Source organism: Bos mutus, chromosome 14, assembly GCF_027580195.1.
Source record: "Bos mutus isolate GX-2022 chromosome 14, NWIPB_WYAK_1.1, whole genome shotgun sequence".
NCBI lineage: Eukaryota > Metazoa > Chordata > Mammalia > Artiodactyla > Bovidae > Bos > Bos mutus.
The window spans coordinates 62,713,212-62,736,227 of NC_091630.1; the positions used below are offsets into that span (position 1 = coordinate 62,713,212).

Consider the following 23,016-nt stretch of genomic DNA (forward strand, 5'->3'; position numbering starts at 1 on the left):
ACAGCACTCTGAGCCTGGAGAGTTCAGAGAATCACTTCAGTAATGTGACAGCCTCGTCCATTTAAAATGGAATTCAGTGCCAGCTTCCCTCAGAGGCATTCACTGAAACTCCGTGCATGAGCTGTTCCTGTTGTCACTTAATAATGTCTCTCATGTTTGCCAGCCATAACAGCATTGCTCAAGTTCATTAGGCTGGACTGGGCTTCCCTGGGATGTGTGAAGCCTCCCACAGTTCATTCTGCATCTTGTTTGGAGCAAGGAGCAGCAGCCCGTGCCATGCTGTTAGGGGCATGAGCAGAGGTGATTGGGGTCTGGGGCTGACCCCTGTAAGGTGGATTCTTAACCAAGTGGTTTGATATTTAACAATAGTAAATCTTCCAATCCACGAACATGGTGTCTTTCCTTTTATTTAACTTCTTTCAGCAGTGTTTTGTAATTTTTACTAGTTTTTGTTTCTCATCTTGAATTCCATTTTTTGAGACAAAGGATAGTATATGAAAATGACATACCGATATTTTCTATAAAGTTCATGAAAGATATGTAGCCCAGGTAAGCACGTACAAAGGAAAGCGTGTCACCCTGACCCCTTACAGAGCTGGGAAAGAACATTGTTGTTTTAAGTTACACTGCTAGCATCAGAAGGAAAAGAAACACTGATCTTGATGGCTGAGCAGGCACTCCATCTTGAAGGAGCTGTAGTTAATGTGTGATCAGACACACCCTACATCCCTCTATACACTAAAGGGACGGCAGGGAGGGAGGAGGCCTGAACAAAGAAATTTTTAATTTTTCTTGTCCTGCCTTCAAATAGAAATTTTTATTTCATCACATTTTAGCGCCTATATTAGAAAAGAAAGATTGTAAAAAGTAACCTAATGCTACACGTTTAGGAGACTAAGAAAAAGAAGAACAAACTTAAACTTGGTGCCAGTAAAAAGAGCACAAAAAGAAGCAGCAAGCAAAACATTGATTCTTTGAACAGCTCATTGATAAACCTAGACTGATTCAAAAAAAAAAAAAAACAACGCAAATATCTAATATCAGAAACTAAAGTGGAGCGCAGAACGGTTTGGTTGTTCGTTGGAAGGAGTTCTTCCGTTCGTTGGAAGGAGTTTTTCCCGTAGCTGAGCTATTGCGGCTCTTTGGGCAGCAGCGGCGGCGAGGTGGTCGGAGAAGAGGCCTAAAACTTAGGCGTTGGGTAAAAGAAAATGGCTCGAACCAAGCAGACTGCTCGGAAGTCAACGGGTGGGAAAGCGCCCCGCAAGCAGCTGGTCACAAAAGCAGCCAGGAAAAGCGCCCCCTCTACCGGCGGGATGAAGAAACCTCATCGCTACAGGCCCGGGACTGTTGCGCTTCGAGAAATCCGTCGTCACCAGAAATCCACCGAGCTTCTGATCCGGAAACTGCCTTTCCAGAGGCTGGTGAGGGAGATCGCCCAGGATTTCAAAACCGACTTGCGGTTCCAGAGTGCCGCCATCGGTGCGCTGCAGGAGGCTAGCGAAGCGTACCTGGTGGGCTTGTTTGAAGATACTAATCTGTGTGCCATCCACGCTAAGAGAGTAACCGTCATGCCCAGAGACATCCAGTTGGCTCGCCGGATACGGGGAGAGAGAGCTTAAGTGAGGGCGGTTTTTATGGTGTTTTGCAGTACATTTTTGTAAAATACTTTGGTTTAATTTGTGACTTTTTTTGGTAAGAAATTGTTTATAATATGTTGCATTTGTACTTAAGTTATTCCATCTTTCACTCAGGATGAAGGCGAAAAGTGACTGTTCACAGACCTGAGAGATGTGAGCGCTGTTGCTGAGGAGTGACAAGTTGCTAATATGCAGAAGGGATGGGTGATATTTCTTGCTTCTCATGATGGATGTTTCTGTATGTTAATGATTTGTTGGGTAGCTATTAAGGTACTAGAATTGATAAATGTGTACAGGGTCCTTTTGCAATAAAACTGGTTATGACTTGATCCAAGTGTTTAACAATTGGGACTGTAAGTCTGACCATACATCACTGTGATGGAATGTGGGCTTTTTCAGGAGTGAAGATACAAGTCTTAACCACAGTGTAACTTACAGTTTCCTTAAAAAAAAAGTCAACCTGGCAGCTATAGAATACACTATGTGCATTTATAATAGCTATTTTATATATTGTAGTGTCAACATTTTTCAATTAAATGTTTTACATTGACATGTGCTGGAGACTGTTGTCTTTAAGGTGTGTGTAATTCAGAGGCCGATAGGTTTTCTCCTGAGTAGACTGCACTTGTTTATGTAGTAAAATGCTTTGTGCGTTATGCCTTGCATAAGTCCTCGTTCTACCACATGTTAAACTAACCCTCTAGCTGATAATGCAAACACTAACGGGGAGGGGGATTTATTTATAAGGGCTCTAGACTATAATACTGGAGAAGGCCATGGCACCCCACTCCAGTACTCTTGCCTGGAGAGTCCCATGGATGGAGGAGCCTGATGGGTTGCAGTCCATGGGGTCGAGAAGAGTTGGACAGGACTGAGCGACTTCACTTTCACTTTTCACTTCCATGCATTGGAGAAGGAAATGGCAACCCACTCCAGTGTTTTGCCTGGAGAATCCCAGGGACGGGGGAGCCTGGTGGGCTGCTGTCTATGGGGTTGCACGGAGTCAGACACGACTGAAGTGACTTAGCAGCAGCAGACTATAATACAAGTTATTCACAGCAGCAGCATCTGTTACTAATATAGTAGTTAGTGCAGCTTTTCTTTGTGTTGTGATTGGTCTGATAACTAGGTTGAACTTTTCTCTACCGAGGAGGAACAATACCGAACTTTTTTTCCTGGTGGGGTTTGTATTATAACTGTTAGGGTAAACTTGCTGTGGGGGAGGGACACAGCTTCAGCTTATGGAACCTCTGCCAGTTAAAATGGTGTTCATGTGGCATAGGTTCTAGGAAAATCACTTCATAGAGATGGCTTTCCAAGTGGTTTAAAATTTATCCTTCATTGAAGTTTTTAGGTCAATTATGTAAGTTGACTAAATTTACAAATAAACTTGTTTATTCAAAAAAAAAAATGAAAGTGGAGACATCAGCCTTACAGAAATAAAAATTCCTAGAAATATAAATTGCCAAAACTGACTCAAGAAATAGAAAATCTGAACAGATCTGCAATGAGACTTAATTAGTAATTAAAAACGAACCCCCCCACCCACCCACCCGCCAAAAGAAACAGACAGTATACTGGTGAATTCTACCAAACACTGAAAAAGGAGTTAACACCAATCCTCAAATGCTTCCAAAAAATATCAGAAAGGGAAAAGCTCCCTAACTGATCCCAGGAACCCAGCATTACCCTGATATCAAAGCCGGAGACTCTATAAGAAAACAGTAGACCAATATCCCTTATGGACACTGTTGCAGAAATCCTCGATAGAACACTCCGAAATGGAGTCCAGCAGCACGAAGGATTACTCACTGGCACGTGGTGCCATCCCAGCGTGGCAGGGTTGCTTCAGCATCTAAAACCCATTGTTGTGATGCATAACATTAATACACAAAGGAAAAAACAGGTTCATCTCAATGCAAAAAAGTATTTGACAGATTCAATACAGTTTCCCGATAAAAATCACACAGCAAACCAAGACTAGAAGGAAACTTAATCAACCTGACAAAGGACATCTATGAAAATCCACAGGTAACATTTTACTCATTGGTGAAAGAGAAAACGTTCCCCTGAGGTCAGGATCAAGAGAAGGATGCCCACTTTCACCACTGCTGTTCAACACTGCTGGATGTTCTAGTCAGAGCAGTCAGACAAGAAAAAAAGATTCAAATTAGGAAAAAAGAAATAAAACTATCAGACAACTAACAGACAACATGATCATATATACAAAAAAAACCCCAAAGATGCACAAAGTACTAGAGATGGTAAATTAATCCAACAGTAATTAACTGTTCTTACCCTCTTCAATACATCTGTTCTCAGATTTTTTGCTCCAGAGAAGTGATGGAACTTCACTGCTGGAATCAGGACTCCAAAAGAGGTACCCTTATCAGTGGGTGATTGTCCAAATACTTATTCTTTGGGAGGATAACAACAGAAAAACTTATTCCACCATCTTGCTGTGACATCACTCTCCTACACAGCTCTCTTGAAAAGAAGGTTTCAACACAGTTTCATAGGTATATAAGCAAAACCAGTAACACATGTAGCTTATAGTGTTTCAGCATATTTCAGTTATAAAAATTGTACATACATAGATACAGTAAAAGGATGAATGTGCAAACACAGCTAAAAACAATTTTTAATTCCAAAAAATATTATACACCTAGGTTGCTTAACGGAGAAGGCAATGGCACCCCACTCCAGTACTCTTGCCTGGAAAATCCCATGGACGGAGGAGCCCGGTAGGCTGCAGTCCATGGGGTCGCTCAGAGTCAAACACGACTGAGCGGCTTCACTTTCACTTTTCACCTTCATGCATTGGAGAAGGAAATGGCAACCCACTCCAGTATTCTTGCCTGGAGAATACCAGGGACAGGGGAGCCTGATAGGCTGCTGTCTACGGGGTCGCACAGAGTCGGACATGACTGAAGCGATTTAGCAGCAGCAGTAGGTTGCTTAAACACAGAGGTTAGTACACATCAGTAAAGTAGGAAGTAACTCACCCTATTGAATACATTAATTATGTGCAGTTTTTTGTATACCTGTATCTCAATAAAGCTGGAGGGAAACAAAGTATGTTTCACACATATACTTCTATCCATAGTAAGGCACCCACCAGTTTTAAATACACTGAATTATGATATACCATTTAATAAGGGGGCAGCCATGCCATGCACATGTAAACACAATGTTTCTAACATCTCAATACTGATGAACACTCGCCTATCACTGTTAAACACACTGTTTCAACAAACACCATTCAAAGGTCAGAGTAAGACTTAGGTGCAGAGTCCAGTTTAGAGTCAGACTGAAGGTCAAGGTCAAAATTGGATTTAGGGTACTTGGAGTGTGTGGTCCAAGGTCAGCTTCAGGGTTATTATGGGGGTAAAAGGTCAGGGACAATCGGGAAGAATCAAGCAGCAGATGAGATTCAAGCTCATACAGTCAGGACAGGTTCAGGATTTTGGTGAGGAGGTGAGGACAAGGGTCAGAGCTGACAAGATGTTCATTGTGAGGTATATGATCATCAGGATCTTCATGGTTAGGGTCAAGGTCATGAAAATAGGGTCAAGGTCATGGCAGTAGTAAATGGCAGAATTAGTGTCAAGGGTAAGTTTAGGATGAGGATCTAGATTAGGGTCAATGTCAAAGTTATGAGGAACGTTCTATTCAGTATCAGGGTGATTATCAGGGTTAGGAAGATGTAGCCCGGAGTGAGTAAAGGTCATAGGGTCAGGGTAAAGGTCAAGTTCTGGTCTGTATGAGAATTGAGGTCAGTTTCATGTTAGGGGTGGGTATAAGGGTGATGGCATCATTGACCCAATGGACATGAGGAGGACAGGGAGGCCTGGCATGCTGCAGTCCATGGGGTGGCAACAAGTAGGACACGACTGACCAACTGAACCACAACAATGAGGGAGAAGGCTCGGTCATGGTAAATGTTAGATTCACTTATGGTGAATGAGGGTGTTTATTAGTTCTTAGGTCTGTGTAACAAATTGACACAAACTAGTTAGCTTAAACCAAAGAAGTGTATTCTCCCACAGTTGTGGATGTCAGAAGTCTGGAATCTAGGTGTGGGCGGGGCCATACCCTCTCCAGGGGAGGAGCCTCCTTGGTCTCTTGCAGTTTCTGGTCCCCCTGCAGTTCCTGGGCTTGTGATGGCATCACTGCAGTCTCTGCCTCTGTCTTCATGTGCACTTCCTCCATACCCGTGCTTTCTCCTTTTCTGTGTTTCAACATATATCACTAAACAAACTAGTACATGCTCCACCCACAATGCAACGGTGTTCAGCGTATCTCATCTAGAGGTCCTTAATTCTGCAAAGGCCCTATTTCCAAGTAAGGTTAGATTCACAGGTACTGGTATTAGAACTTAGATACATGTTTTGGGGACTACTATTCAAGCCAGCATAGGGTCAAGGTCAGGAACATTTAGGGTCAGACTCATGGTCAAGTCTCATACAGGCTTAGGTTAGCTTCAAGGTACAGCTGAGAGTAAGGATTAGCATGTATGAACATTCAGTTGAGTTCAGTTCAGTCGCTCAGTCGTGTCCAACCTCTGCAACCCCATGAACTGCAGCACACCAGGGTTCTCTGTCCGTCACCAACTCCAAGAGCCTACTCAAATTCATGTCCATTGAGTCAGTGATGCCATCCAACCATCTCATCCTTTATCGTCCCTTTTTCCTCCCGCCTTCAATCTTTCCCAGCATCAGAGTCTTTTCCAATGAGTCAGTTATTCACATCAGGTGGCCAAAGTTTTGGAGTTTCAGCTTCAGCATCAGTCCTTCTGGTGAATATTGAGGACTGATCTCCTTTAGGATGGACTGGTTGGATCTCCTTGCTCTCCAAGGGACTCTCAAGAGTCTTCTCCAACACCACAGTTCAAAAGCATCAATTCTTTGGCACTCAGCTTTCTTTATAGTCCAACTCTCACATCCATACATGACTACTGGAAAAACTATAGCTTTGACTAGACAGACCTTTGTTGACAAAGTAATGTCTCTGCTTTTTAATATGCTGTCTAGGTTGGTCATAACTTTCCTTCCAAGGAGCAAGCATCTTTTAATTTCATGGCTTCAGTTACCATCTGCAGTGATTTTGGAGCCAAAAGAAAAATAAAGCTTCTCACTGTTTCATTGTTTCCCCATCTATTTGCCATGTAGTGATGGGACTGGATGCCATGATCTTAGTTTTCTGAATGTTGAGTTTTAAGCCAACTTTTTCACCTTCTTCTTTCACTTTCATCAAGAGGCTCTTTAGTTCTTCTTTGCTTTCTGCCATAAGTGTGTCATCTGCATATCTGAAGTCATTGATATTTCTCCCGGCAATCTTGATTCCAGCTTGTGCTTCATCCCCAGCATTTCGAATGATGTACTCTGCATGTAAGTTAAATAACAGGGTAACAAACTACAGCCTTGATGTACTCCTGAACATTAGGATTTACAATAAGGCCAAGGGTTAGGTTCAGGATTAGGGCTGGGTGACATGAGGGTCCAGTTTAGGTGTGGGTCAGTGCTGGAGTGAGGGTGGGGTGACTTGAGGGTCAGGGTAATCATGGTCAGTGTTGGGTGTTAGGGAGAGAGTCATACTGATGGCTGCAGTTACTGTCTTAGGAGGGTCAGGATCACAGGTCAAGGTCGGGTTAAGTTTCAGTGTCAGGTTCAGGGTCAGTGTCAAGCTCTGGGTAAAGAGTGAGTATTGTGATCAGTTCAGGGCTATGGTAAGTGTGGGTCAGGGTGAGATTCAGGGTATGTGTTAGGGTCAGCATTAGAGTGAGGGTTAATATCAGTGATGTTTAGGTTCAGGGTTGGTTAAGACTCAGGAAAAGCGTTAGAGTCCAGGGGAGTTTGAGTATCAGGGTTAATGTCTGTTGGTTCAATTGTAAATTCCTCATAATTACACTGCGTTATGAATGGCATAATGTAGAGAACACAGACCTAGGTGTCACACTCGAGTCTAATTCTAAACATTACTAGCTCTGTACCCTTAGGCAAGTTTACTTACTAATTATTAGTTCATTTATTCATTCATATCTAGTATTTATTTGAGTGCTTTATATGTGGAAGAAACTGTGAAGTGCTATGGATGTAAAGGTCAAGAAGACAGAAATGGTACTGCTTTATATAGGTGGAGCCAGATGATAATTATTTAGGTTATGAGTATTGTAACATCATCAAAGGAGCATAGGGTTTGTGAAAATGAAGAACAGGGAGGTTCAGCCTCCTAGGAGTTCAAGGAAACTGAGAACAGGTTCAAGTTCACTCTGTCTTGTTTTTTTAAATCTCAATTGAAATTAAAAAAATTATTTTCATATATTTCATTTATTATTATATAAAAACATATATCAAGGAATATTATAGTGAACCTCCATGTGCTGACCTCCCAGCTTCAGCACTTTTCAGGAGCTGTATATAAACTGGCTTGGCAGAGACCAGAGCCTTTCAGGAAACGGAGTAGCAAATGTGCAGACTCTGAAGCACCATGCACATTCAGTAACTGCAGGTAAGGCTCCCATGAAGAGCACACACATCCCTGGGTATCTGTGTGGAGAATGGATTGTGTGTGCTTATATGTGCACGGACGAGGGCAAGAGCAGACCAGGGACACTGCTTATGAGGCCACTGAGTAGATGGGGCAAAATAAATCAGGGGCCTGAAATACATCCATGGAGGAGTAGGGTGGGTGGAGAGATCAGCACAGGACAGACAGGGCTTTGACAGGAGAGCCAGACATGCTCATGATAGTTCTCAGGTTTTGTTACTGATCCCCAGCGGGTTGGTTCTAGAAGATCTTGCAGGTCTTCATAGAATTGGTCAACTTCAGCTTCTTTGGTATTAGTGGATGGGGTATAGACTTGGATTACTGTGATGTTGAATGGTTTGCCTTGGAAATGAACCAAGCTCATCCTCAGTTTATCCCAAGATCTACAACACCTTCTAGCACTAACACCAAAAAAAGATGTCCTTTTCTTCATAGAGGATTGGAATGCAAAAGTAGGAAGTCAAGAGATACTTGGAGTAACAGGCAAGTTCGGCCTTTGAGTCCAAAATGAAGGAGGGTAAAGGCTAACAGGGTTTTGTCAAGAGAACACCCTGGTCATAGCACCCTCGTCCAACAACACAAGTGATGACTCTACACATGGACATCATGAGATGGGAAATAGTGAAATCAGATTGATTATATTCTTTCTAGTTGAAGATGGACAACCTCTATTCAGTCAGCAAAAACAAGACCTGGAGTTGACTGTGGCTCAGATCATGAGCTCCTTATTGCAACAAATGAAATGAAAGTCATTCAGTCATGTCTGACTCTTTGCGACCCCATGGACTATACAGTCCATGGCATTCTCCAGACCAGAATACTGGAGTTGGTAGCCTTTCCCTTCTCCAGGGGATCTTCCCAACCCATGGATTAAACCCAGATCTCCTGCATTGCAGGTGGATTCTTTACCAACTGAGGTATCAGGGAAATTGCAACATTCAGGCTTAAATTGAAGAAAGTAGGGAAAATCACTAGACCATTCAGATATGACCTAAATCAACCTCTTATGATTATACAGTGGAGGTGATGAATAGATTCAAGATATTAGACCTGGTAGACAGAGTGCCTATAGAACTATGGACAGAGGTTTGTAACATTGCACAGGAGGTGGTGATCAAAACCATTCCCAAGAAAAAGAAATGCAAGAAGGCAAAGTGGTTGTCTGAGGAGGCTTTGCAAATAGCTGAGAAAAGAAGAGACACAAAAGGCAAGGGAGAAAGGGAAAGATACACCCAACTGAATGCAGAGATCCAGAAAATGGCAAGGAGAGATAAGAAAGCCTTCCTAAGTGAACAATGCAAAGAAAAACAGGAAAACAATAGAATGGGAAAGACTAGAGATCTCGTCAAGAAAATTAGAGATATCAAGGGAATATTTCATGCAAGGATGGGCATGATAACAGACAGAAATGGTAAGGACTTAACAGAAGCAGAAGAGATTAACGAGAAACAGCAAGAATACACAAAACTATACCAAAAAAGTCTTAATGACCACGATAACCACAATGGTGGTGTCACTCAGCTAGAGCCAGACATCCCAGAATGTGAAATCAAGTGGGCCTTAGGAAGCATTACTATGAACAAAACTGGTGGAGGTGATGGAATTCCAGCTGAATTATTTCAAATCCTAAAAGATGTTGCTGTGAAAGTGTGGCACTCACTACGCTAGCAAATTTGGAAAACTCAGCAGTGGCCCCAGGACTGGAAAAGATGAGTTTTCATTCCAATCCCAAAGAAGGGCAATGCCAAAGAATGTTCAAATTACCATACAATTCCACTCATTTCACATGCTAGCAAAGTTATGCTCAAAATCATTCAAACCAGGCTTCAACAATATGTGAACCAAGAACTTCCAGATGTTCAAGCTGGATTTAGAAAAGGCAGAGGAACCAGAGATCAAATTGCCAACATCCACTGGATCATAGATAAAGCAAGGTAATTCCAGAAAAACATCTACTTCTGCTTCATTGACTATGCTAAAGTCTTTGTGTGGATCACAACAAACTGTGGAAAATTCTTAAAAAGATTGGAATAACAGACCATGTGACCTGTCTCCTCAGAAACCTGTATGCAGGTCAAGAAGCAACAGATCTGGACATGGAACAACAGATTGGTTCAAAGTTGGAAAAGGATTTTTATAAGGCTATATATTGTCATCCTGCTTATTTAACTTCTATGCAGAGTACATCATGCAAAATGCCAGACTGGGTGAATCACACGCTGGAAACAAGATCGCCAGGAGAAATATCAACACCTCAAATATGCAGATGATACAACTCTAACAGCAGAAAGTGAAGAGGAACTAAAGAGCCTCTTGATGAAGGTGAAAAGAGGAGACCGAAAAGCTGGCTTGAAACTCAACATTCAAAAAATGGACATCATGGTATCCAGTCCCATCACTGCATGGCAAATAGATGGGGAAAAAGTTGAAACAGACAAATTTTATTTATTAGGATCCAAAATCACTGTAGACGGTGACTGCAGCCATGAAATTAAAAGATGCTAGCTCCTTGAAAAGCTATGACAAACCTAGACAGCATAAGTTATATGGTTATAACTTTAACCATATAGTTAAAGCTAATGTTTTTCCAGTAGTCATGTATGAATGTGAGAGTTGGACCGTAAAGAAGACTGAGTGCCAAAGAATTGATGTTTTGAACTGTGGTGTTGGAGAAGACTCTTGAGAATCCCTTGGAGAGCAAAAAGAGAAAAATGAGTCCATCTTGAAGGGAATCAGTCCTGAATATTCATTGGAAGGACTTATGCTGAAGCTGAAACTCCAATACTTTGGGCATCTGATGTAAAGAATTGACTCATTTGAAAAGACTCTGATGCTGGAGGGAGAAGAGGATGACAGAGGATGAGATGGTTGGATGGCATATCTGACTCAATGGACATGAGTTTGAGTAAACTCAGGGAGTTGGTGATGGACAGGGAGGTCTGGTGTGCTGCAGTCCAAGGGGTCACAGAGTCAGACATGACTGAGCGACTGAACTGAACTGAAGAGAAGTTTAAGGGGTAGGAGGCAGACTTGTTAGTGGGGTTCTAGGAATGGCTTCCCTCATAGCTCAGTTGGTAAAGAATCTGCCTGCAATGCAGGAGACCCAGGTTTGATTCCTGGGTGGGACAATCCCCCGTAGAAGGAAATGGCAACCCTGTCCAGTATTCTTGCCTGGAGGATCCCATGGACAGAGAAGCCTGGCAAGCTATTGTCCATGAGGTTGCAAGAGTCAGACATGACTTAGCGACTAAACCACCAACCAGGAAGGGGATGGAGATTTCCGAGGGCAGCCAGGTTCGGGGGGGTGGTGGTGTGTGGAGCAGCCAGGGCTTGCACGCAGCATGAACTGTGCCTGCTGCTGCTGCTGCTAAGTCACTTCAGTCGTGTTCGACTCTGTGCGACCCCATAGACGGCAGCCCACCAGGCTCCCCCGTCCCTGGGATTCTCCAGGCAAGAACACTGGAGTGGGTTGCCATTTCCTTCTCCAATGCATGAAAGTGAAAAGTGAAAGTGAAGTCACTCAGTCATGTCTGACTCTTAGCGACCCCATGTAGTGCAGCCTACCAGACTCCTCTGCTCATGGGATTTTCCAGGCAAGAGTACTGGAGTGGGTTGCCATTGTCTTCTCCGGTGAACTGTGCCTAGCAGAGTACAAGTCTCCACCCCCGTCCTTGGATGGAGATCTTAACATAGTAATGAAGCAGTGGTAACTTCTGGAGACCTCCAAGTCTCATCTGCAGAGGTGCATTCCTGTGGTCAAGTCAGAGCCAGTTTGGAGCAGTTGATCACTACATACCTCTGAAAGTACAGCTGCAAAGCATCTGTCAAACATCAGATGCTTCCGAAACATAGAGGTGAATGGAGGCAATGATCGTTTAACTGTCAGAGGCTGGTATGGGTGACAGTTTCAGTATGAGCTACTGGCTGGATGTCAGTGCCACCACTGAGATGGAGATTTCTGAAAAGGAAGCTATTTTGGGAAGAGAAGAATTTAGGTTAAAGAGTCTCTCAGACATTCAAGTGACAATGACCAGAAGTTAGTGCAATGGGACTTTAGTTCAAGCATCAGGAAGCGATCTGTTTGCAACTTATAAGTTGAGAGCCAAGAAAGACACAGTGAGATGGCTGAGCTGTGTCATTGGGCCTAACTGAGGCAACCATTTGTGCAGTGTCCCAGTCAGAGGCCCAATATTCTAAACCCTAAACTAGCTACATTTAGAGTCCAGTTTATCTTAGGCTAAGTGTTGACAATAATAGTATTAGCAATATCTGTGTGTGTGTGTGTGTGTGTGCGTGCTCTTTGTGACCTCATGGACTGTAGCCTACCAGGCTGCTCTGTTCATGGAATTTTCCAGGCAAGAATTCTGGAGTGGGTTAATATTTCCTACTCCAGGTGATCTTCCCAACCCAGGGGTCAAAACTGTGTCTCTTGGCTCTCCTGCGTTGCAGGCGAATTCTTTCCGCTGAGCCACCAGGGAAGTCCCAGTAGAAATGTCTACCTAGAGCTAATATGTTTCTTTCTTTCTTTTTCAAAAATCGCAGTGTGGACATCTTTATACAAAGTATTTGTGCTTTAGTGAGTGAAACTCAAATGCAATATGTTGAAAGAATAGGGACTAGGCAGGAAAGATGGAAAATGGATCAAGTGCAAAATATTGGTATTCTTACAGAGGCATGAAAAAGTGCTTTTAGAGCAAAAAACTCCACTTCCGCCAAGTTATGAGGGTACAAATCGGAATCCTTTCCTCCTTCCCAGGCTGACGCTTTTCAAATCACTATTGTCGGTTTTTTCTACAATAGACACCTTTATTTAGACAACAGCCTGCCTGGTGAGTTTGTAACCTAATTATGGCTCTCCTCAGCCCCAACCCCCCTTCCCATTACATTTCCTTTAAAATCTCTGCCTCCAAGTGTTGGAACACTTAAGCAAACTCACGTGCAGGGTCTAAGGAAGGGCTCTGCCTGCGGTTCTCAAAATGACGCGGGATGGCAGCAATGTCACCTGAGAACCTGTTAGAAATGCAAGTTCTCCGGCCCCAGTCCGGACCTTCCGAGTCCGAGACCCAGTCACGGGCTGTAGCAGGTCCCCGGGGATTCTGGCGTCTCTGAACTTGAAAACTGCTCTGGATACTGCTGCTGCTGCTGCTGCTAAGTCGCTTCAGTCCTATCCGACTCTGTGCAACCCCTTAGACGGCAGCGGACCAGGCTCCCCTGTCCCTGGGATTCTCCAGGCAAGAACACTGGAGTGGGTTACCATTTCCTTCTCCAATGCATGAAAGTGAAAAGTGAAGTGAAAAGTGAACTCGCTCAGTCGTGTCCGAGCCTCAGCGACCCTATGGACTGCAGCCTTCCAGGCTCCTCCGTCCATGGGATTTTCCAGGCAAGAGTACTGGAGTGGGGTGCCATTGCCTTCTCCAGCTCTGGATACTAAGCCCCCCCAACCACACCCCTGCCTCCGCCTCAGCAGATGGGGCAATAAGACCCCTATCTCCGGGTACCCACGGCTACAACCATTTCCTAAGCACCGCTTGCTGAATTCATAGCCCACTTGGGGTTATCATTTATTTTTAATTTCGGTCCTTATTATTAATGTCGGTCCTTGCCTGACAAAGCACACCCCGGACGAGCTTTATTTGGAAAACCCCGCGCAGGCTTTTCAGCAGCTCCCTGGCCAGGAGCCGACCGCGACGCTGCGCGTGCTCCGTTAATCCGGGTCCAGCCACAGGTTGGGGCCACAGCGCAGAAAATCCGTCCCCGGATCTGTTGCCCGTGCCGGTTCCCAGACGCCACGGTTCAGGTCAGCGCCAGGGGGCGCGAGTAGCAGGAAAACCACGCCCCCCCGCGGACCATCAGTTCAGTTCAGTTCAGTCGCTCAGTCGTGTTCGACTCTTTACGACCCCATGAATCGCAGCACGCCAGGCCTCCCTGTCCATCACCAACTCCCGGAGTTCACTCAGACTCACGTCCATCGAGTCGGTGATGCCATCCAGCCATCTCATCCTCTGTCGTCCCCTTCTCCTCCTGCCCCCAATCCCTCCCAGCATCAGAGTCTTTTCCAAAGAGTCAACTCTTCGCATGAGGTAGCCAAAGTACTGGAGTTTCAGCTTTAGCATCATTCCTTCCAAAGAAATCCCAGGGCTAATCTCCTTCAGAATGGATTGGTTGGATCTCCTTGCAGTCCAAGGGACTCTCAAGAGTCTTCTCCAACACCACAGTTCAAAAGCATCAATTCTTCAGCGCTCAGCTTTCTTCACAGTCCAACTCTCACATCCATACATGACCACTGGAAAAACCATAGCCTTGACTAGACGGACCTTAGTTTGCAAAGTAATGTCTCTGCTTTTCAATACGCTATCTAGGTTGGTCATAACTTTCCTTCCAAGGAGTAAGCGTCTTTTAATTTCATGGCTGCAGTCACCATCTGCAGTGATTTTGGAGCCCCAAAAAATAAAGTCTGACACTGTTTCCACTGTTTCCCCATCTATTTGCCATGAAGTGATGGGACCAGATGCCATGATCTTCGTTTTCTGAATGTAGAGCTTTAAGCCAACTTTTTCATTTTCCACTTTCACTTTCATCAAGAGGCTTTTTAGTTCCTCTTCACTTTCTGCCATAAGGGTGGTGTCATCTGCATATCTGAGGTTATTGGTATTTCTCCTGGCAATCTTGATTCCAGCTTGTGCTTCTTCCAGCCCAGCGTTTCTCATGATGTACTCTGCGTAGAAGTTAAATAAGCAGGGTGACAATATACTGCCTTGACGTACTCCTTTTCCTAGTTGGAACCAGTCTGTTGTTCCATGTCCAGTTCTAACTGTTGCTTCCTGACGTGCATATAGGTTTCTCAAGAGGCAGGTCTGGTGGTCTGGTATTCCCATCTGTTTCAGAATTTTCCACAGTTTATTGTGATCCACAGTCAAAGGCTTTGGCATAGTCAATAAAGCAGAAATAGATGTTTTTCTGGAACTCTCTTGCTTTTTCCATGATCCAGCAGATGTTGGCAATTTGATCTCTGGTTCCTCTGCCTTTTCTAAAACCAGCTTGAACATCTGGAAGTTCACAGTTCACGTATTGCTGAAGCCTGGCTTAGAGAATTTGGAGCATTACTTTACTAGCGTGTGAGATGAGTGCAATCGTGTGGTAGTTTGAGCATTCTTTGGCATTGCCTTTCTTTGGGATTGGAATGAAAACTGACCTTTTCCAGTCCTGTGGCCACTGCTGAGTTTTCCAAATTTGCTGGCATAGTGAGTGCAGCACTTTCATAGCATCATCTTTCAGGATTTGAAATAGCTCAACTGGAATTCCATCACCTCCACTAGCTTTGTTCGTAGTGATCCTTTCTAAGGCCCACTTGACTTCACATTCCAGAATGTCTGGCTCTAGGTGAGTGATCACACCATTGTGATTATCTTGGTAGTGAAGATCCTTTTTGTACAGGTCTTCTATGTATTCCTGCCACCTCTTCTTAATATCTTCTGCTTCTGTTAGGTCCATACCATTTCTGTCCTTTATTGAGCCCATCTTTGCATGAAATGTTCCCTTGGTATCTCTAGTTTTCTGGAAGAGATCTCTAGTCTTTCCCATTCTGTTGTTTTCCTCTATTTCTTTGCATTGATCGCTGAGGAAGGCTTTCTTATCTCTTCTTGCTATTCTTTGTAACTCTGCATTCAGATGCTTATATCTTTCCTTTTCTCCTTTGCTTTTTGCTTCTCTTCTTTTCACAGCTATTTCTAAGGCCTCCTCAGACAGCCATTTTGCTTTTTTGCATTTCTTTTCCATGGGGATGGTCTTGATCCCTGTCTCCTGTACAATGTCACGAACCTCAGTCCATAGTTCATCAGGCACTCTATCTATCAGATCTAGTTCCTTAAATCTATTTCTCACTTTCACTGTATAATCATAAGGGATTTGATTTAGGTCATACCTGAATGGTCTAGTGGTTTTCCCTACTTTCTTCAATTTCAGTCTGAATTTGGCAATAAGGAGTTCATGATCTGAGCCACAGTCAGCTCCTGGTCTTGTTTTTGCTGACTGTATAGAGCTTCTCCATTTTTGGCTGCAAAGAATATAATCAATTTGATTTCAGTGTTGACCATCTGGTGATGTCCAAGTGTAGAGTCTTCTCTTGTGTTGTTGGAAAAGGGTGTTTGCTATGACCAGTGCATTTTCTTGGTAAAACTCTATTAGTCTTTGCACTGCTTCATTCCGTATTCCAAGGCCAAATTTGCTGTTACTCCAGGTGTTTCTTTACTTCCTACTTTCGCATTCCAGTCCAGGAGCATCCAAATGCAGGGCAAGGCGGGGCGCCGGGAGGTGGTGGGGCCGTGCGCCGGAGAAGCCCCGCCCCCAGCCGGAGCATCTGCCAATCGCAACGCTCGCGCCGGTAGGGCGGTGCGTCCGAGGAACCCCCGCCCCCTACCCGAAAGTCCGCCAATCGCAGCACGCTGTGCGGCCCGGCGCGCCGAGTTGGTTCTGCGACTCACGGCCTTCCGGTGCCTTCAGAGGGCGGTGCACCCTTGAGGAGGTGGAAGCGCCCGGAGATGCCCGGTGGGGGTCAGTCTCGAGGCCCCAAGGTAGGCTGTGGGCTTGTGGGCGCAGTCTCCCTGGTCTCCATATGTTGGAGGACCCGCGGGGCGCGTAGGGCGGGCTCTGGGCTGGTGGAAGTTTGTGGAATGGACGCCGCCTGCGTCTGGCCGCCTTCCTGGAGAGCGAGGGTCGCTGCCTTGGGGCAACGATAATGCATGAGCCTCGCTGGTGTTCAGGGTTTCTGCCTGGTCGAACCATGACAGCGGTGTCGGGGGTCTGGGAGACCTTCGTCCCTGCTGCGATGCCTCTCCTGCCCCGTTGCAGAGAAGAAGCCAATTCTTACTCCATGTTGAAATTGTTTCTGTATGACTTGCTTTTTGTTGCTTTTGTTATTATAATCATACTTAATACCTTACCTCAGAGAATCCTGCTCCTCTACCTGACTGTTAACTAAAGTGCCTTTGTTCAGAACCCTGTCTACCTGTAGATGGCAGGGAGGAAGAAATTAACACATCCCCTGCTTTTCTAGGAGATGTGTGCAAGATTAATGGCCTTTTTACTTTGCTTCCTCACCTCTGCCCATCTCTGATCTATAAAAGAACCTGGCATCTAGACCCCGAGAAAATGGTTATTTTGAGGTGCTAGCCTGCGATCGTCTCCTCAGCTGCTTTCCGAATAAAGTGTGTTTCCTTTCCTCAACACCTCCTCTCTCGAATTCATCAACCTGTTAGGAGAGCAGAGAGAGCTAGGATTCAGTAACAGTTTGGCAAGCCAGCCGGGAGCCTAGCTGCTTGGGGCTAGCTGGCCCTGGTCAGGGAACACTAGGGCAAGACCCTAGCAGCTGCTAGAACTGTCCTGAGGTTCTTTCCTTCAAGATTCCCTGAAGTGGCACCAGCTGCCCCCAGCTCTTGGCAGTTGAGACAAGGAACTGACAAACTTCTAGAGTTGACGGACTCGATTTTGTTTATAGTGTGAATGAGTGATAGTTGCTCAGTCATGCCTGACTCTTTGCAACCCCATGGACTGTAGCCTGCCAGGCTCCCCTGTTCATGGAATTCTCCAGGCAAGATTACTGGAGTGGGTTGCCATTTCCTTCTCCAAGTGATCTTCCTGACCCAGGGATCCTGCATTGCAGGAGAGTCTTTACCATCTGAGCCACCAGGAAAGCTTACTATTAAGAGACATTTCTACATATAAAGACAGGTCACTTTAAAAAGTATTAGCAGATACATGGAGAAGGCAATGTCACCCCACTCCAGTACTTTTGGACAGAGGAGCCTGGTAGGCTGCAGTCCATGGGGTCGATTTTCACTTTTCACTTTCATGCATTGAGAAGGAAATGGCAACCCACCCCAGTGTTCTTGCCTTGAGAATCCCAGGGACAGGGGAGCCTGGTGGGCTGCCGTCTATGGGGTCACACAGAGTCGAACACGACTGAAGCGACTTAGCAGCAGCAGTAGCAGCAGCAGATACATGCTTGACTTTATCTTATAATCTATAAACAATACATTAGAATATGTAATGAATCCATACACCTTTTCCAAAAGAATACCCAAGACGAAAGTAGCAATAAAGTTATAAATGACAGTCATCAATCAGATGAAATAATTTAGATGAAGCTTTTCTCTCTTGAAAAGATGGGGACTGGGCAAGTGGTCAGGAAGGAAATACAATGTGCTTTTAACTTTGTATGAAAAAAATAATTCCACATTGCTGAACATAGTTCTGTTTTTGCCAAATAAATCCTCTACTTCGAGTTACTGTCCAACTGCGTTATTAAAACTCCACTTCTGGCCTTTGTTTTGGAATCTGTTACTTTTGTTGCCACCTCCTGATCGCTGTCCTCTGAAGCTTCTACTTCTTTCCCGCTGTCCGCTGACACCTCGGTTACCCTTGTGCTGTCCACTGAAGCCTTGATTGCCTTCCCTCTGTAAGTCTACCCAATTCGGTAGCGGGTGCAGTTGGTCCACTTGTTTTATGTGTTCTTTTTTGTTAAGAGTGATGGGCTCAATTTTGGAGGATAAGTCGCTCCAGTGTCCGGGAACATATTTTCCTCTCAAGTTGGGCTTTTCCTTCATGGGACAAGCCAATTTGGTTGGGGTACCCTGTTGGAGAAGGGAAGTGTTGGACGCTACCCTGAACCAGTTCACTGGGGAACTAGTTCTTGTGGGGCAAGCCCACCCTAGTTTGAATTAGCTTATTTGTTGATTAGGGTAAATTTCTTTATCTGATTTGGGAATTGGTTCAGTTGAAACTGGTTCATTGGAGAGCTAGGTCTTTTAGGGGTGGGTAGCCTAGTTAATGGAGAAGGCAGTGGCACCCCACTCCAGTACTCTTGCCTGGAAAATCCCATGGATGGAGGAGCCTGGTAGGCTGCAGTCCATGGGGTCGCTAGAGTTGGACATGACTGAGTGATGTCACTTTCACTTTTCACTTTCATGCATTGGAGAAGGAAATGGCAACCCACTCCAGTGTTCTTGCCTGGAGAATCCCAGGGACGGGGGAGCCTGGTGGGTTGCCGTCTATGGGGTCGCACAGAGTCGGACACGACTAAAGCGACACAGTAGCAGCAGCAGCAGCAGCAGCAGCAGCCTAGTTGAAATTAGTTCATTTGTTTTGTAAGTTAAATTTATTTACCTGATTTGGGAATTGATTGATCTGTATGCATCGATGCTAGAATCTGTTCATACCATTTTTGTTGGAATTTGTGTGCGTCTTTTGTGTTTTGATGTTATAAAACTTATAAAAATGGGAAATATTTCATCTGTCACAAAGGAAAGATCTTTGGGGCATATATTAGATATGTTAAGATCAGAAGAACAATGGCCCCCGAATGGCTCACAGTTAAACAATCTGGTAAGCAGAAGGAGAAGAACACTGATAATAAACAGGCCCAGGGGCTCCCCTGAACTTGAGGCATCCCTTTCTAATTTCCCCTACAGTAGCCTCCGGTAATTGTGACAGTAGGGAACAAGTTGATTGACTTTCTAATAGACACAACTCTCCTTTGTAAATTAAGTGCTCAAATAACTATTTCCCCAGAAAAGCCTTATATGAGAGTCCCTGCCGGGGCCTTTTTGACCTTGTCCAGCCTGGGGAGCTTTGGCTCCAATTTAGGGTGTTCTCCCTGTGAAGGGAAACTGTTTATAAGGTGCTTTGGAGAAAGGCCACTAGTCTAATGGGACTGGGAAGGCATGTTCAATGTGGCTTTCCAGCTGTTAGGTTTTGGTTTATTCTGGTTACTTTGGTAATGCACAGACATCTGGTACTAACTGCTTCCTCTAAGGCTTCTTCTACAGTTTTCTCATTTCTTTCTTCTTGAACCCTGTGCACACAGGTGAGTGGCTGTGGAAACAGTTGAAGAACTCTGGCCAGGGTTACTCTGGTGTGTTCCAAAGGCCTCCCCTACCCCATCCCATCCCCTCCAGGTTCGTGGCTGAACCAACCATTCTAATTATGACCTCAGGATGCACTTCAGCAGAAACCATCAGGGGACTCTGAGAAACAAGATTCATTGCTCACAGATCCTGAAGGGTACGTGGTACACCCAGGGGCTGCACAGTGAGGTCAGAGGCAGAGAGACACAGAGGGAGAGAGGGAGGTGCACCTGGGTCTGCCTTTATTAGGGTCTGAGGGCTAGGTGTCTAGAGTTTCGTGTGCTCACTCTTCATTGGCTAGTTTAAAGCAATAGCAGGGATCAGGGTGCAGGGATGGAGAAGGAGGGTCACTCAGACGGTCATTTATGTAGGTTACCAGGGCTTTTTGAAATCGGGACCTCCATGTGTGGAGGCAGGCTAGTCCTTGCCTTGTTGTTTTGGAGTACAGCTGACCAGGAGCAGACCGTGCCCCTGTGGCCAGTCCTGCGGGATACTTTTATTCAGGTTGGACTTCTGAAGTGGATGCCACTTGGCAGTCAAATGATTAATGTTGGGCAATTACACTACATCTTCACTTAGAAATATTCGTGTTTTTGACCTAATACTCACTTTTTCCCCTAGTCATTCTATTAGTTTTCGAGACCTTATCATTTTTTTTAAATTGTATTAGTTAACTATTGTTGATATAACAGATTTGACTCAAAACCAAAGCAGCTTAAAAAATGTTTGTTTTCTGATACAGTTTCTGAAGGTCAGGGATTGGGAATGGTTCAGCTGTGTGGTTCTAGTTCAGGGTGTCATCAAGTTGGAGTCAAGGGTCATCACAGCTGGAGAATCTGTTTCTAAGCTCATGCGTGTACTTCTTGGCAAGTGTCAGTTCCTGGCCACTTCCATAAGGCAGCTCATGACATGGTAACTGGCTTTCTTTCTAAGAGACCCTGGTGTCTTTAATAACATAATTTCTGAAGTGACATACCATATTTTCTATTAATCACATAGATCAAACTGATAGTGTGAGAGGGAACTGTAGAGGTTGTGAACACCAAGTGGGGGATCATAGGATGCTATCTTAGAGACTGGCTATCAGGATAGTTTTGCTCCAGGATTTTTTTTTTTTTTTTTCATTTCTTCCTAGATTGGGTACAGAGTAAATACTTTATGCATGGAGTGTTTGTGTGTAACAGGTAGCATACTCCCATTCCATCTTCTGAGATCCTTTCCCATAGGAACCACTTTAATTATGTGTAATTAAATATGTATAATTCCTGTGCTTCCCACGTGGCACTAGTGGTAAAGAATCCCCCTGCCAATGTGGGGGACCGAAGAGATGCAGGGTCAGTCCCTGGATCATGAAGATCCTCTGGAGAAGGAAATGGCAACCCTTCTAGTATTCTTGCTTGGAGAATCCCATGGACAGAGGAGCCTGGTAGGCTACAGTCCATGAGGTGGCAAAGAGTCGGACACGAGTGAGCACACACACACATTCCTTTGCTTAAGCATCATTTTACTTCTTATTGACTGCATGATAGTTTTATTTTGGGCTGCAGTCAGTCAGTTCAGGAGCTCAGTTGTATCTGACTCTTTGTGACCCCATGGACTGCAACACGCCAGGCTTCCCTGTCCATCACCAACTCCCAGAGCTTACTCAAACTCATGTCCATCGTGTCAGTGATGCCATTCAACCATCTCATCCTCTGTCATCCCTTTATCCTCCTGCCTTCAATCTTTCCCAGCATCAGGGTCTTTTCCAGTGAGTCAGTTCTTCACATCAGGTGGCCAAAGTATTGGAATTTCAGCTTCAGCATCAGTCCTTCCAATGAATATTCAGGACTGATTTCCTTTAGGATGGACTGGTTGGATCTCCTTGCTTTCCAAGGAACTCTTAAGAGTCTTCTCCAACACCACAGTTCAAAAGCATCAATTCTTCGGCGCTCAGCTTTCTTTATAGTCCAACTCTCACATCCATACATGACTACTGGGAAAACCATAGCTTTGACTAGACAGGCCTTTGTTGGTAAAGTAATGTCTCTGCTTTTTAATATGCTATCTAGGTTGGTCTATGTCCAGTTCTAACTGTTGCTTCTTGACTTGCATACAGATTTCTCAAGAGGCAGGTCAGGTGGTCTGGTATTCCCATCTCTTGAAGAATTTTCTACAGTTTGTTGTGATCCACACAGTCAAAGGCTTTAGCATAGTCAATAAGGCAAAAGTAAATGTTTTTCTGGAACTCTCTTGCTTTTTTGATGATCCAGTGGACCTTGGCAATATGATCTCTGTTTCCTCTGCCTTTTCTAAATCCAGCTTGAACATCTGGAAGTTCACGGTTCACATACTGTTGAAGCCTCGCTTGGAGAATTTTGAGCATTACTTTGCTAGCATGGAAGATGAGTGCAGTTGTGCGGTAGTTTGAGCATTCTTTGTTTGGCATTGCCTTTCTTTGGGATTGGAATGAAAAGTGACCTTTTTCTAGTCTTGTGGCCACTACTGAGTTTTCCAGATTTGCTGGCATATTGAGTGAAGTGCTTTCACAGCATCTTCTTTTAGGATTTGAAATTTCAATTTGAAATCTGAAATTTGAAAACCTGTAATTCTATCACCTCCACTAGCTTTGTTTGTAGTGATGCTTTCTAAGGTCCACTTGACTTCACATTCCAGGATGTCTGGTTCTAGGTGAGTGATCACACCATCATGGTTATCTGGGTCATGAGATATGCAAATATTGCAGATTGGGGAAATAATCTGGTCAGAAGACTTCGGTACCAGCCTCAGCTCTCCAACTAACTAATTATATGATTTTTAGCAAGATATATAAATCTTTCTGGACTCTTAAAAGGAAAGTTGATATGGGCCTGAACTAACATGGTAAAATTGGAAATAGTATTGGGAAAGGACTGAGTAGATAGATTTAAAAAAAGGAAGATGAGATTTAA

General features: G+C 44.4%; 2 protein-coding genes across 2 annotated transcripts in view; both read left to right on the forward strand.

Annotated features, from left to right (window-relative positions):
• Nucleotides 1-1,208: 1,208 nt before the first annotated feature.
• Nucleotides 1,209-2,964, forward strand: LOC102278872 (histone H3.3C). The gene has a single exon (XM_070382422.1). It carries the CDS (start codon nucleotides 1,209-1,211, stop codon nucleotides 1,617-1,619), a length of 411 nt encoding a protein of 136 aa, XP_070238523.1. The 3' UTR covers nucleotides 1,620-2,964.
• Nucleotides 2,965-16,642: 13,678 nt separating this feature from the next.
• SPIDR (scaffold protein involved in DNA repair) overlaps nucleotides 16,643-23,016 on the forward strand; it is a 276,652-nt gene continuing 270,278 nt past the window's right edge. Inside the window, exon 1 of the mRNA XM_070382423.1 lies at nucleotides 16,643-16,756. Within this exon, the coding sequence (XP_070238524.1) occupies nucleotides 16,724-16,756 (33 nt within the window). The 5' untranslated portion in view covers nucleotides 16,643-16,723. The remainder of the gene's footprint in view (nucleotides 16,757-23,016) is intronic.

Coding starts and splice junctions, on each gene's coding strand:
- LOC102278872 (XM_070382422.1), top strand. CDS start 1,209: ATGGCTCGAACCAAGCAGACTGCTCGGAAGTCAACGGGTGGGAAAGCG.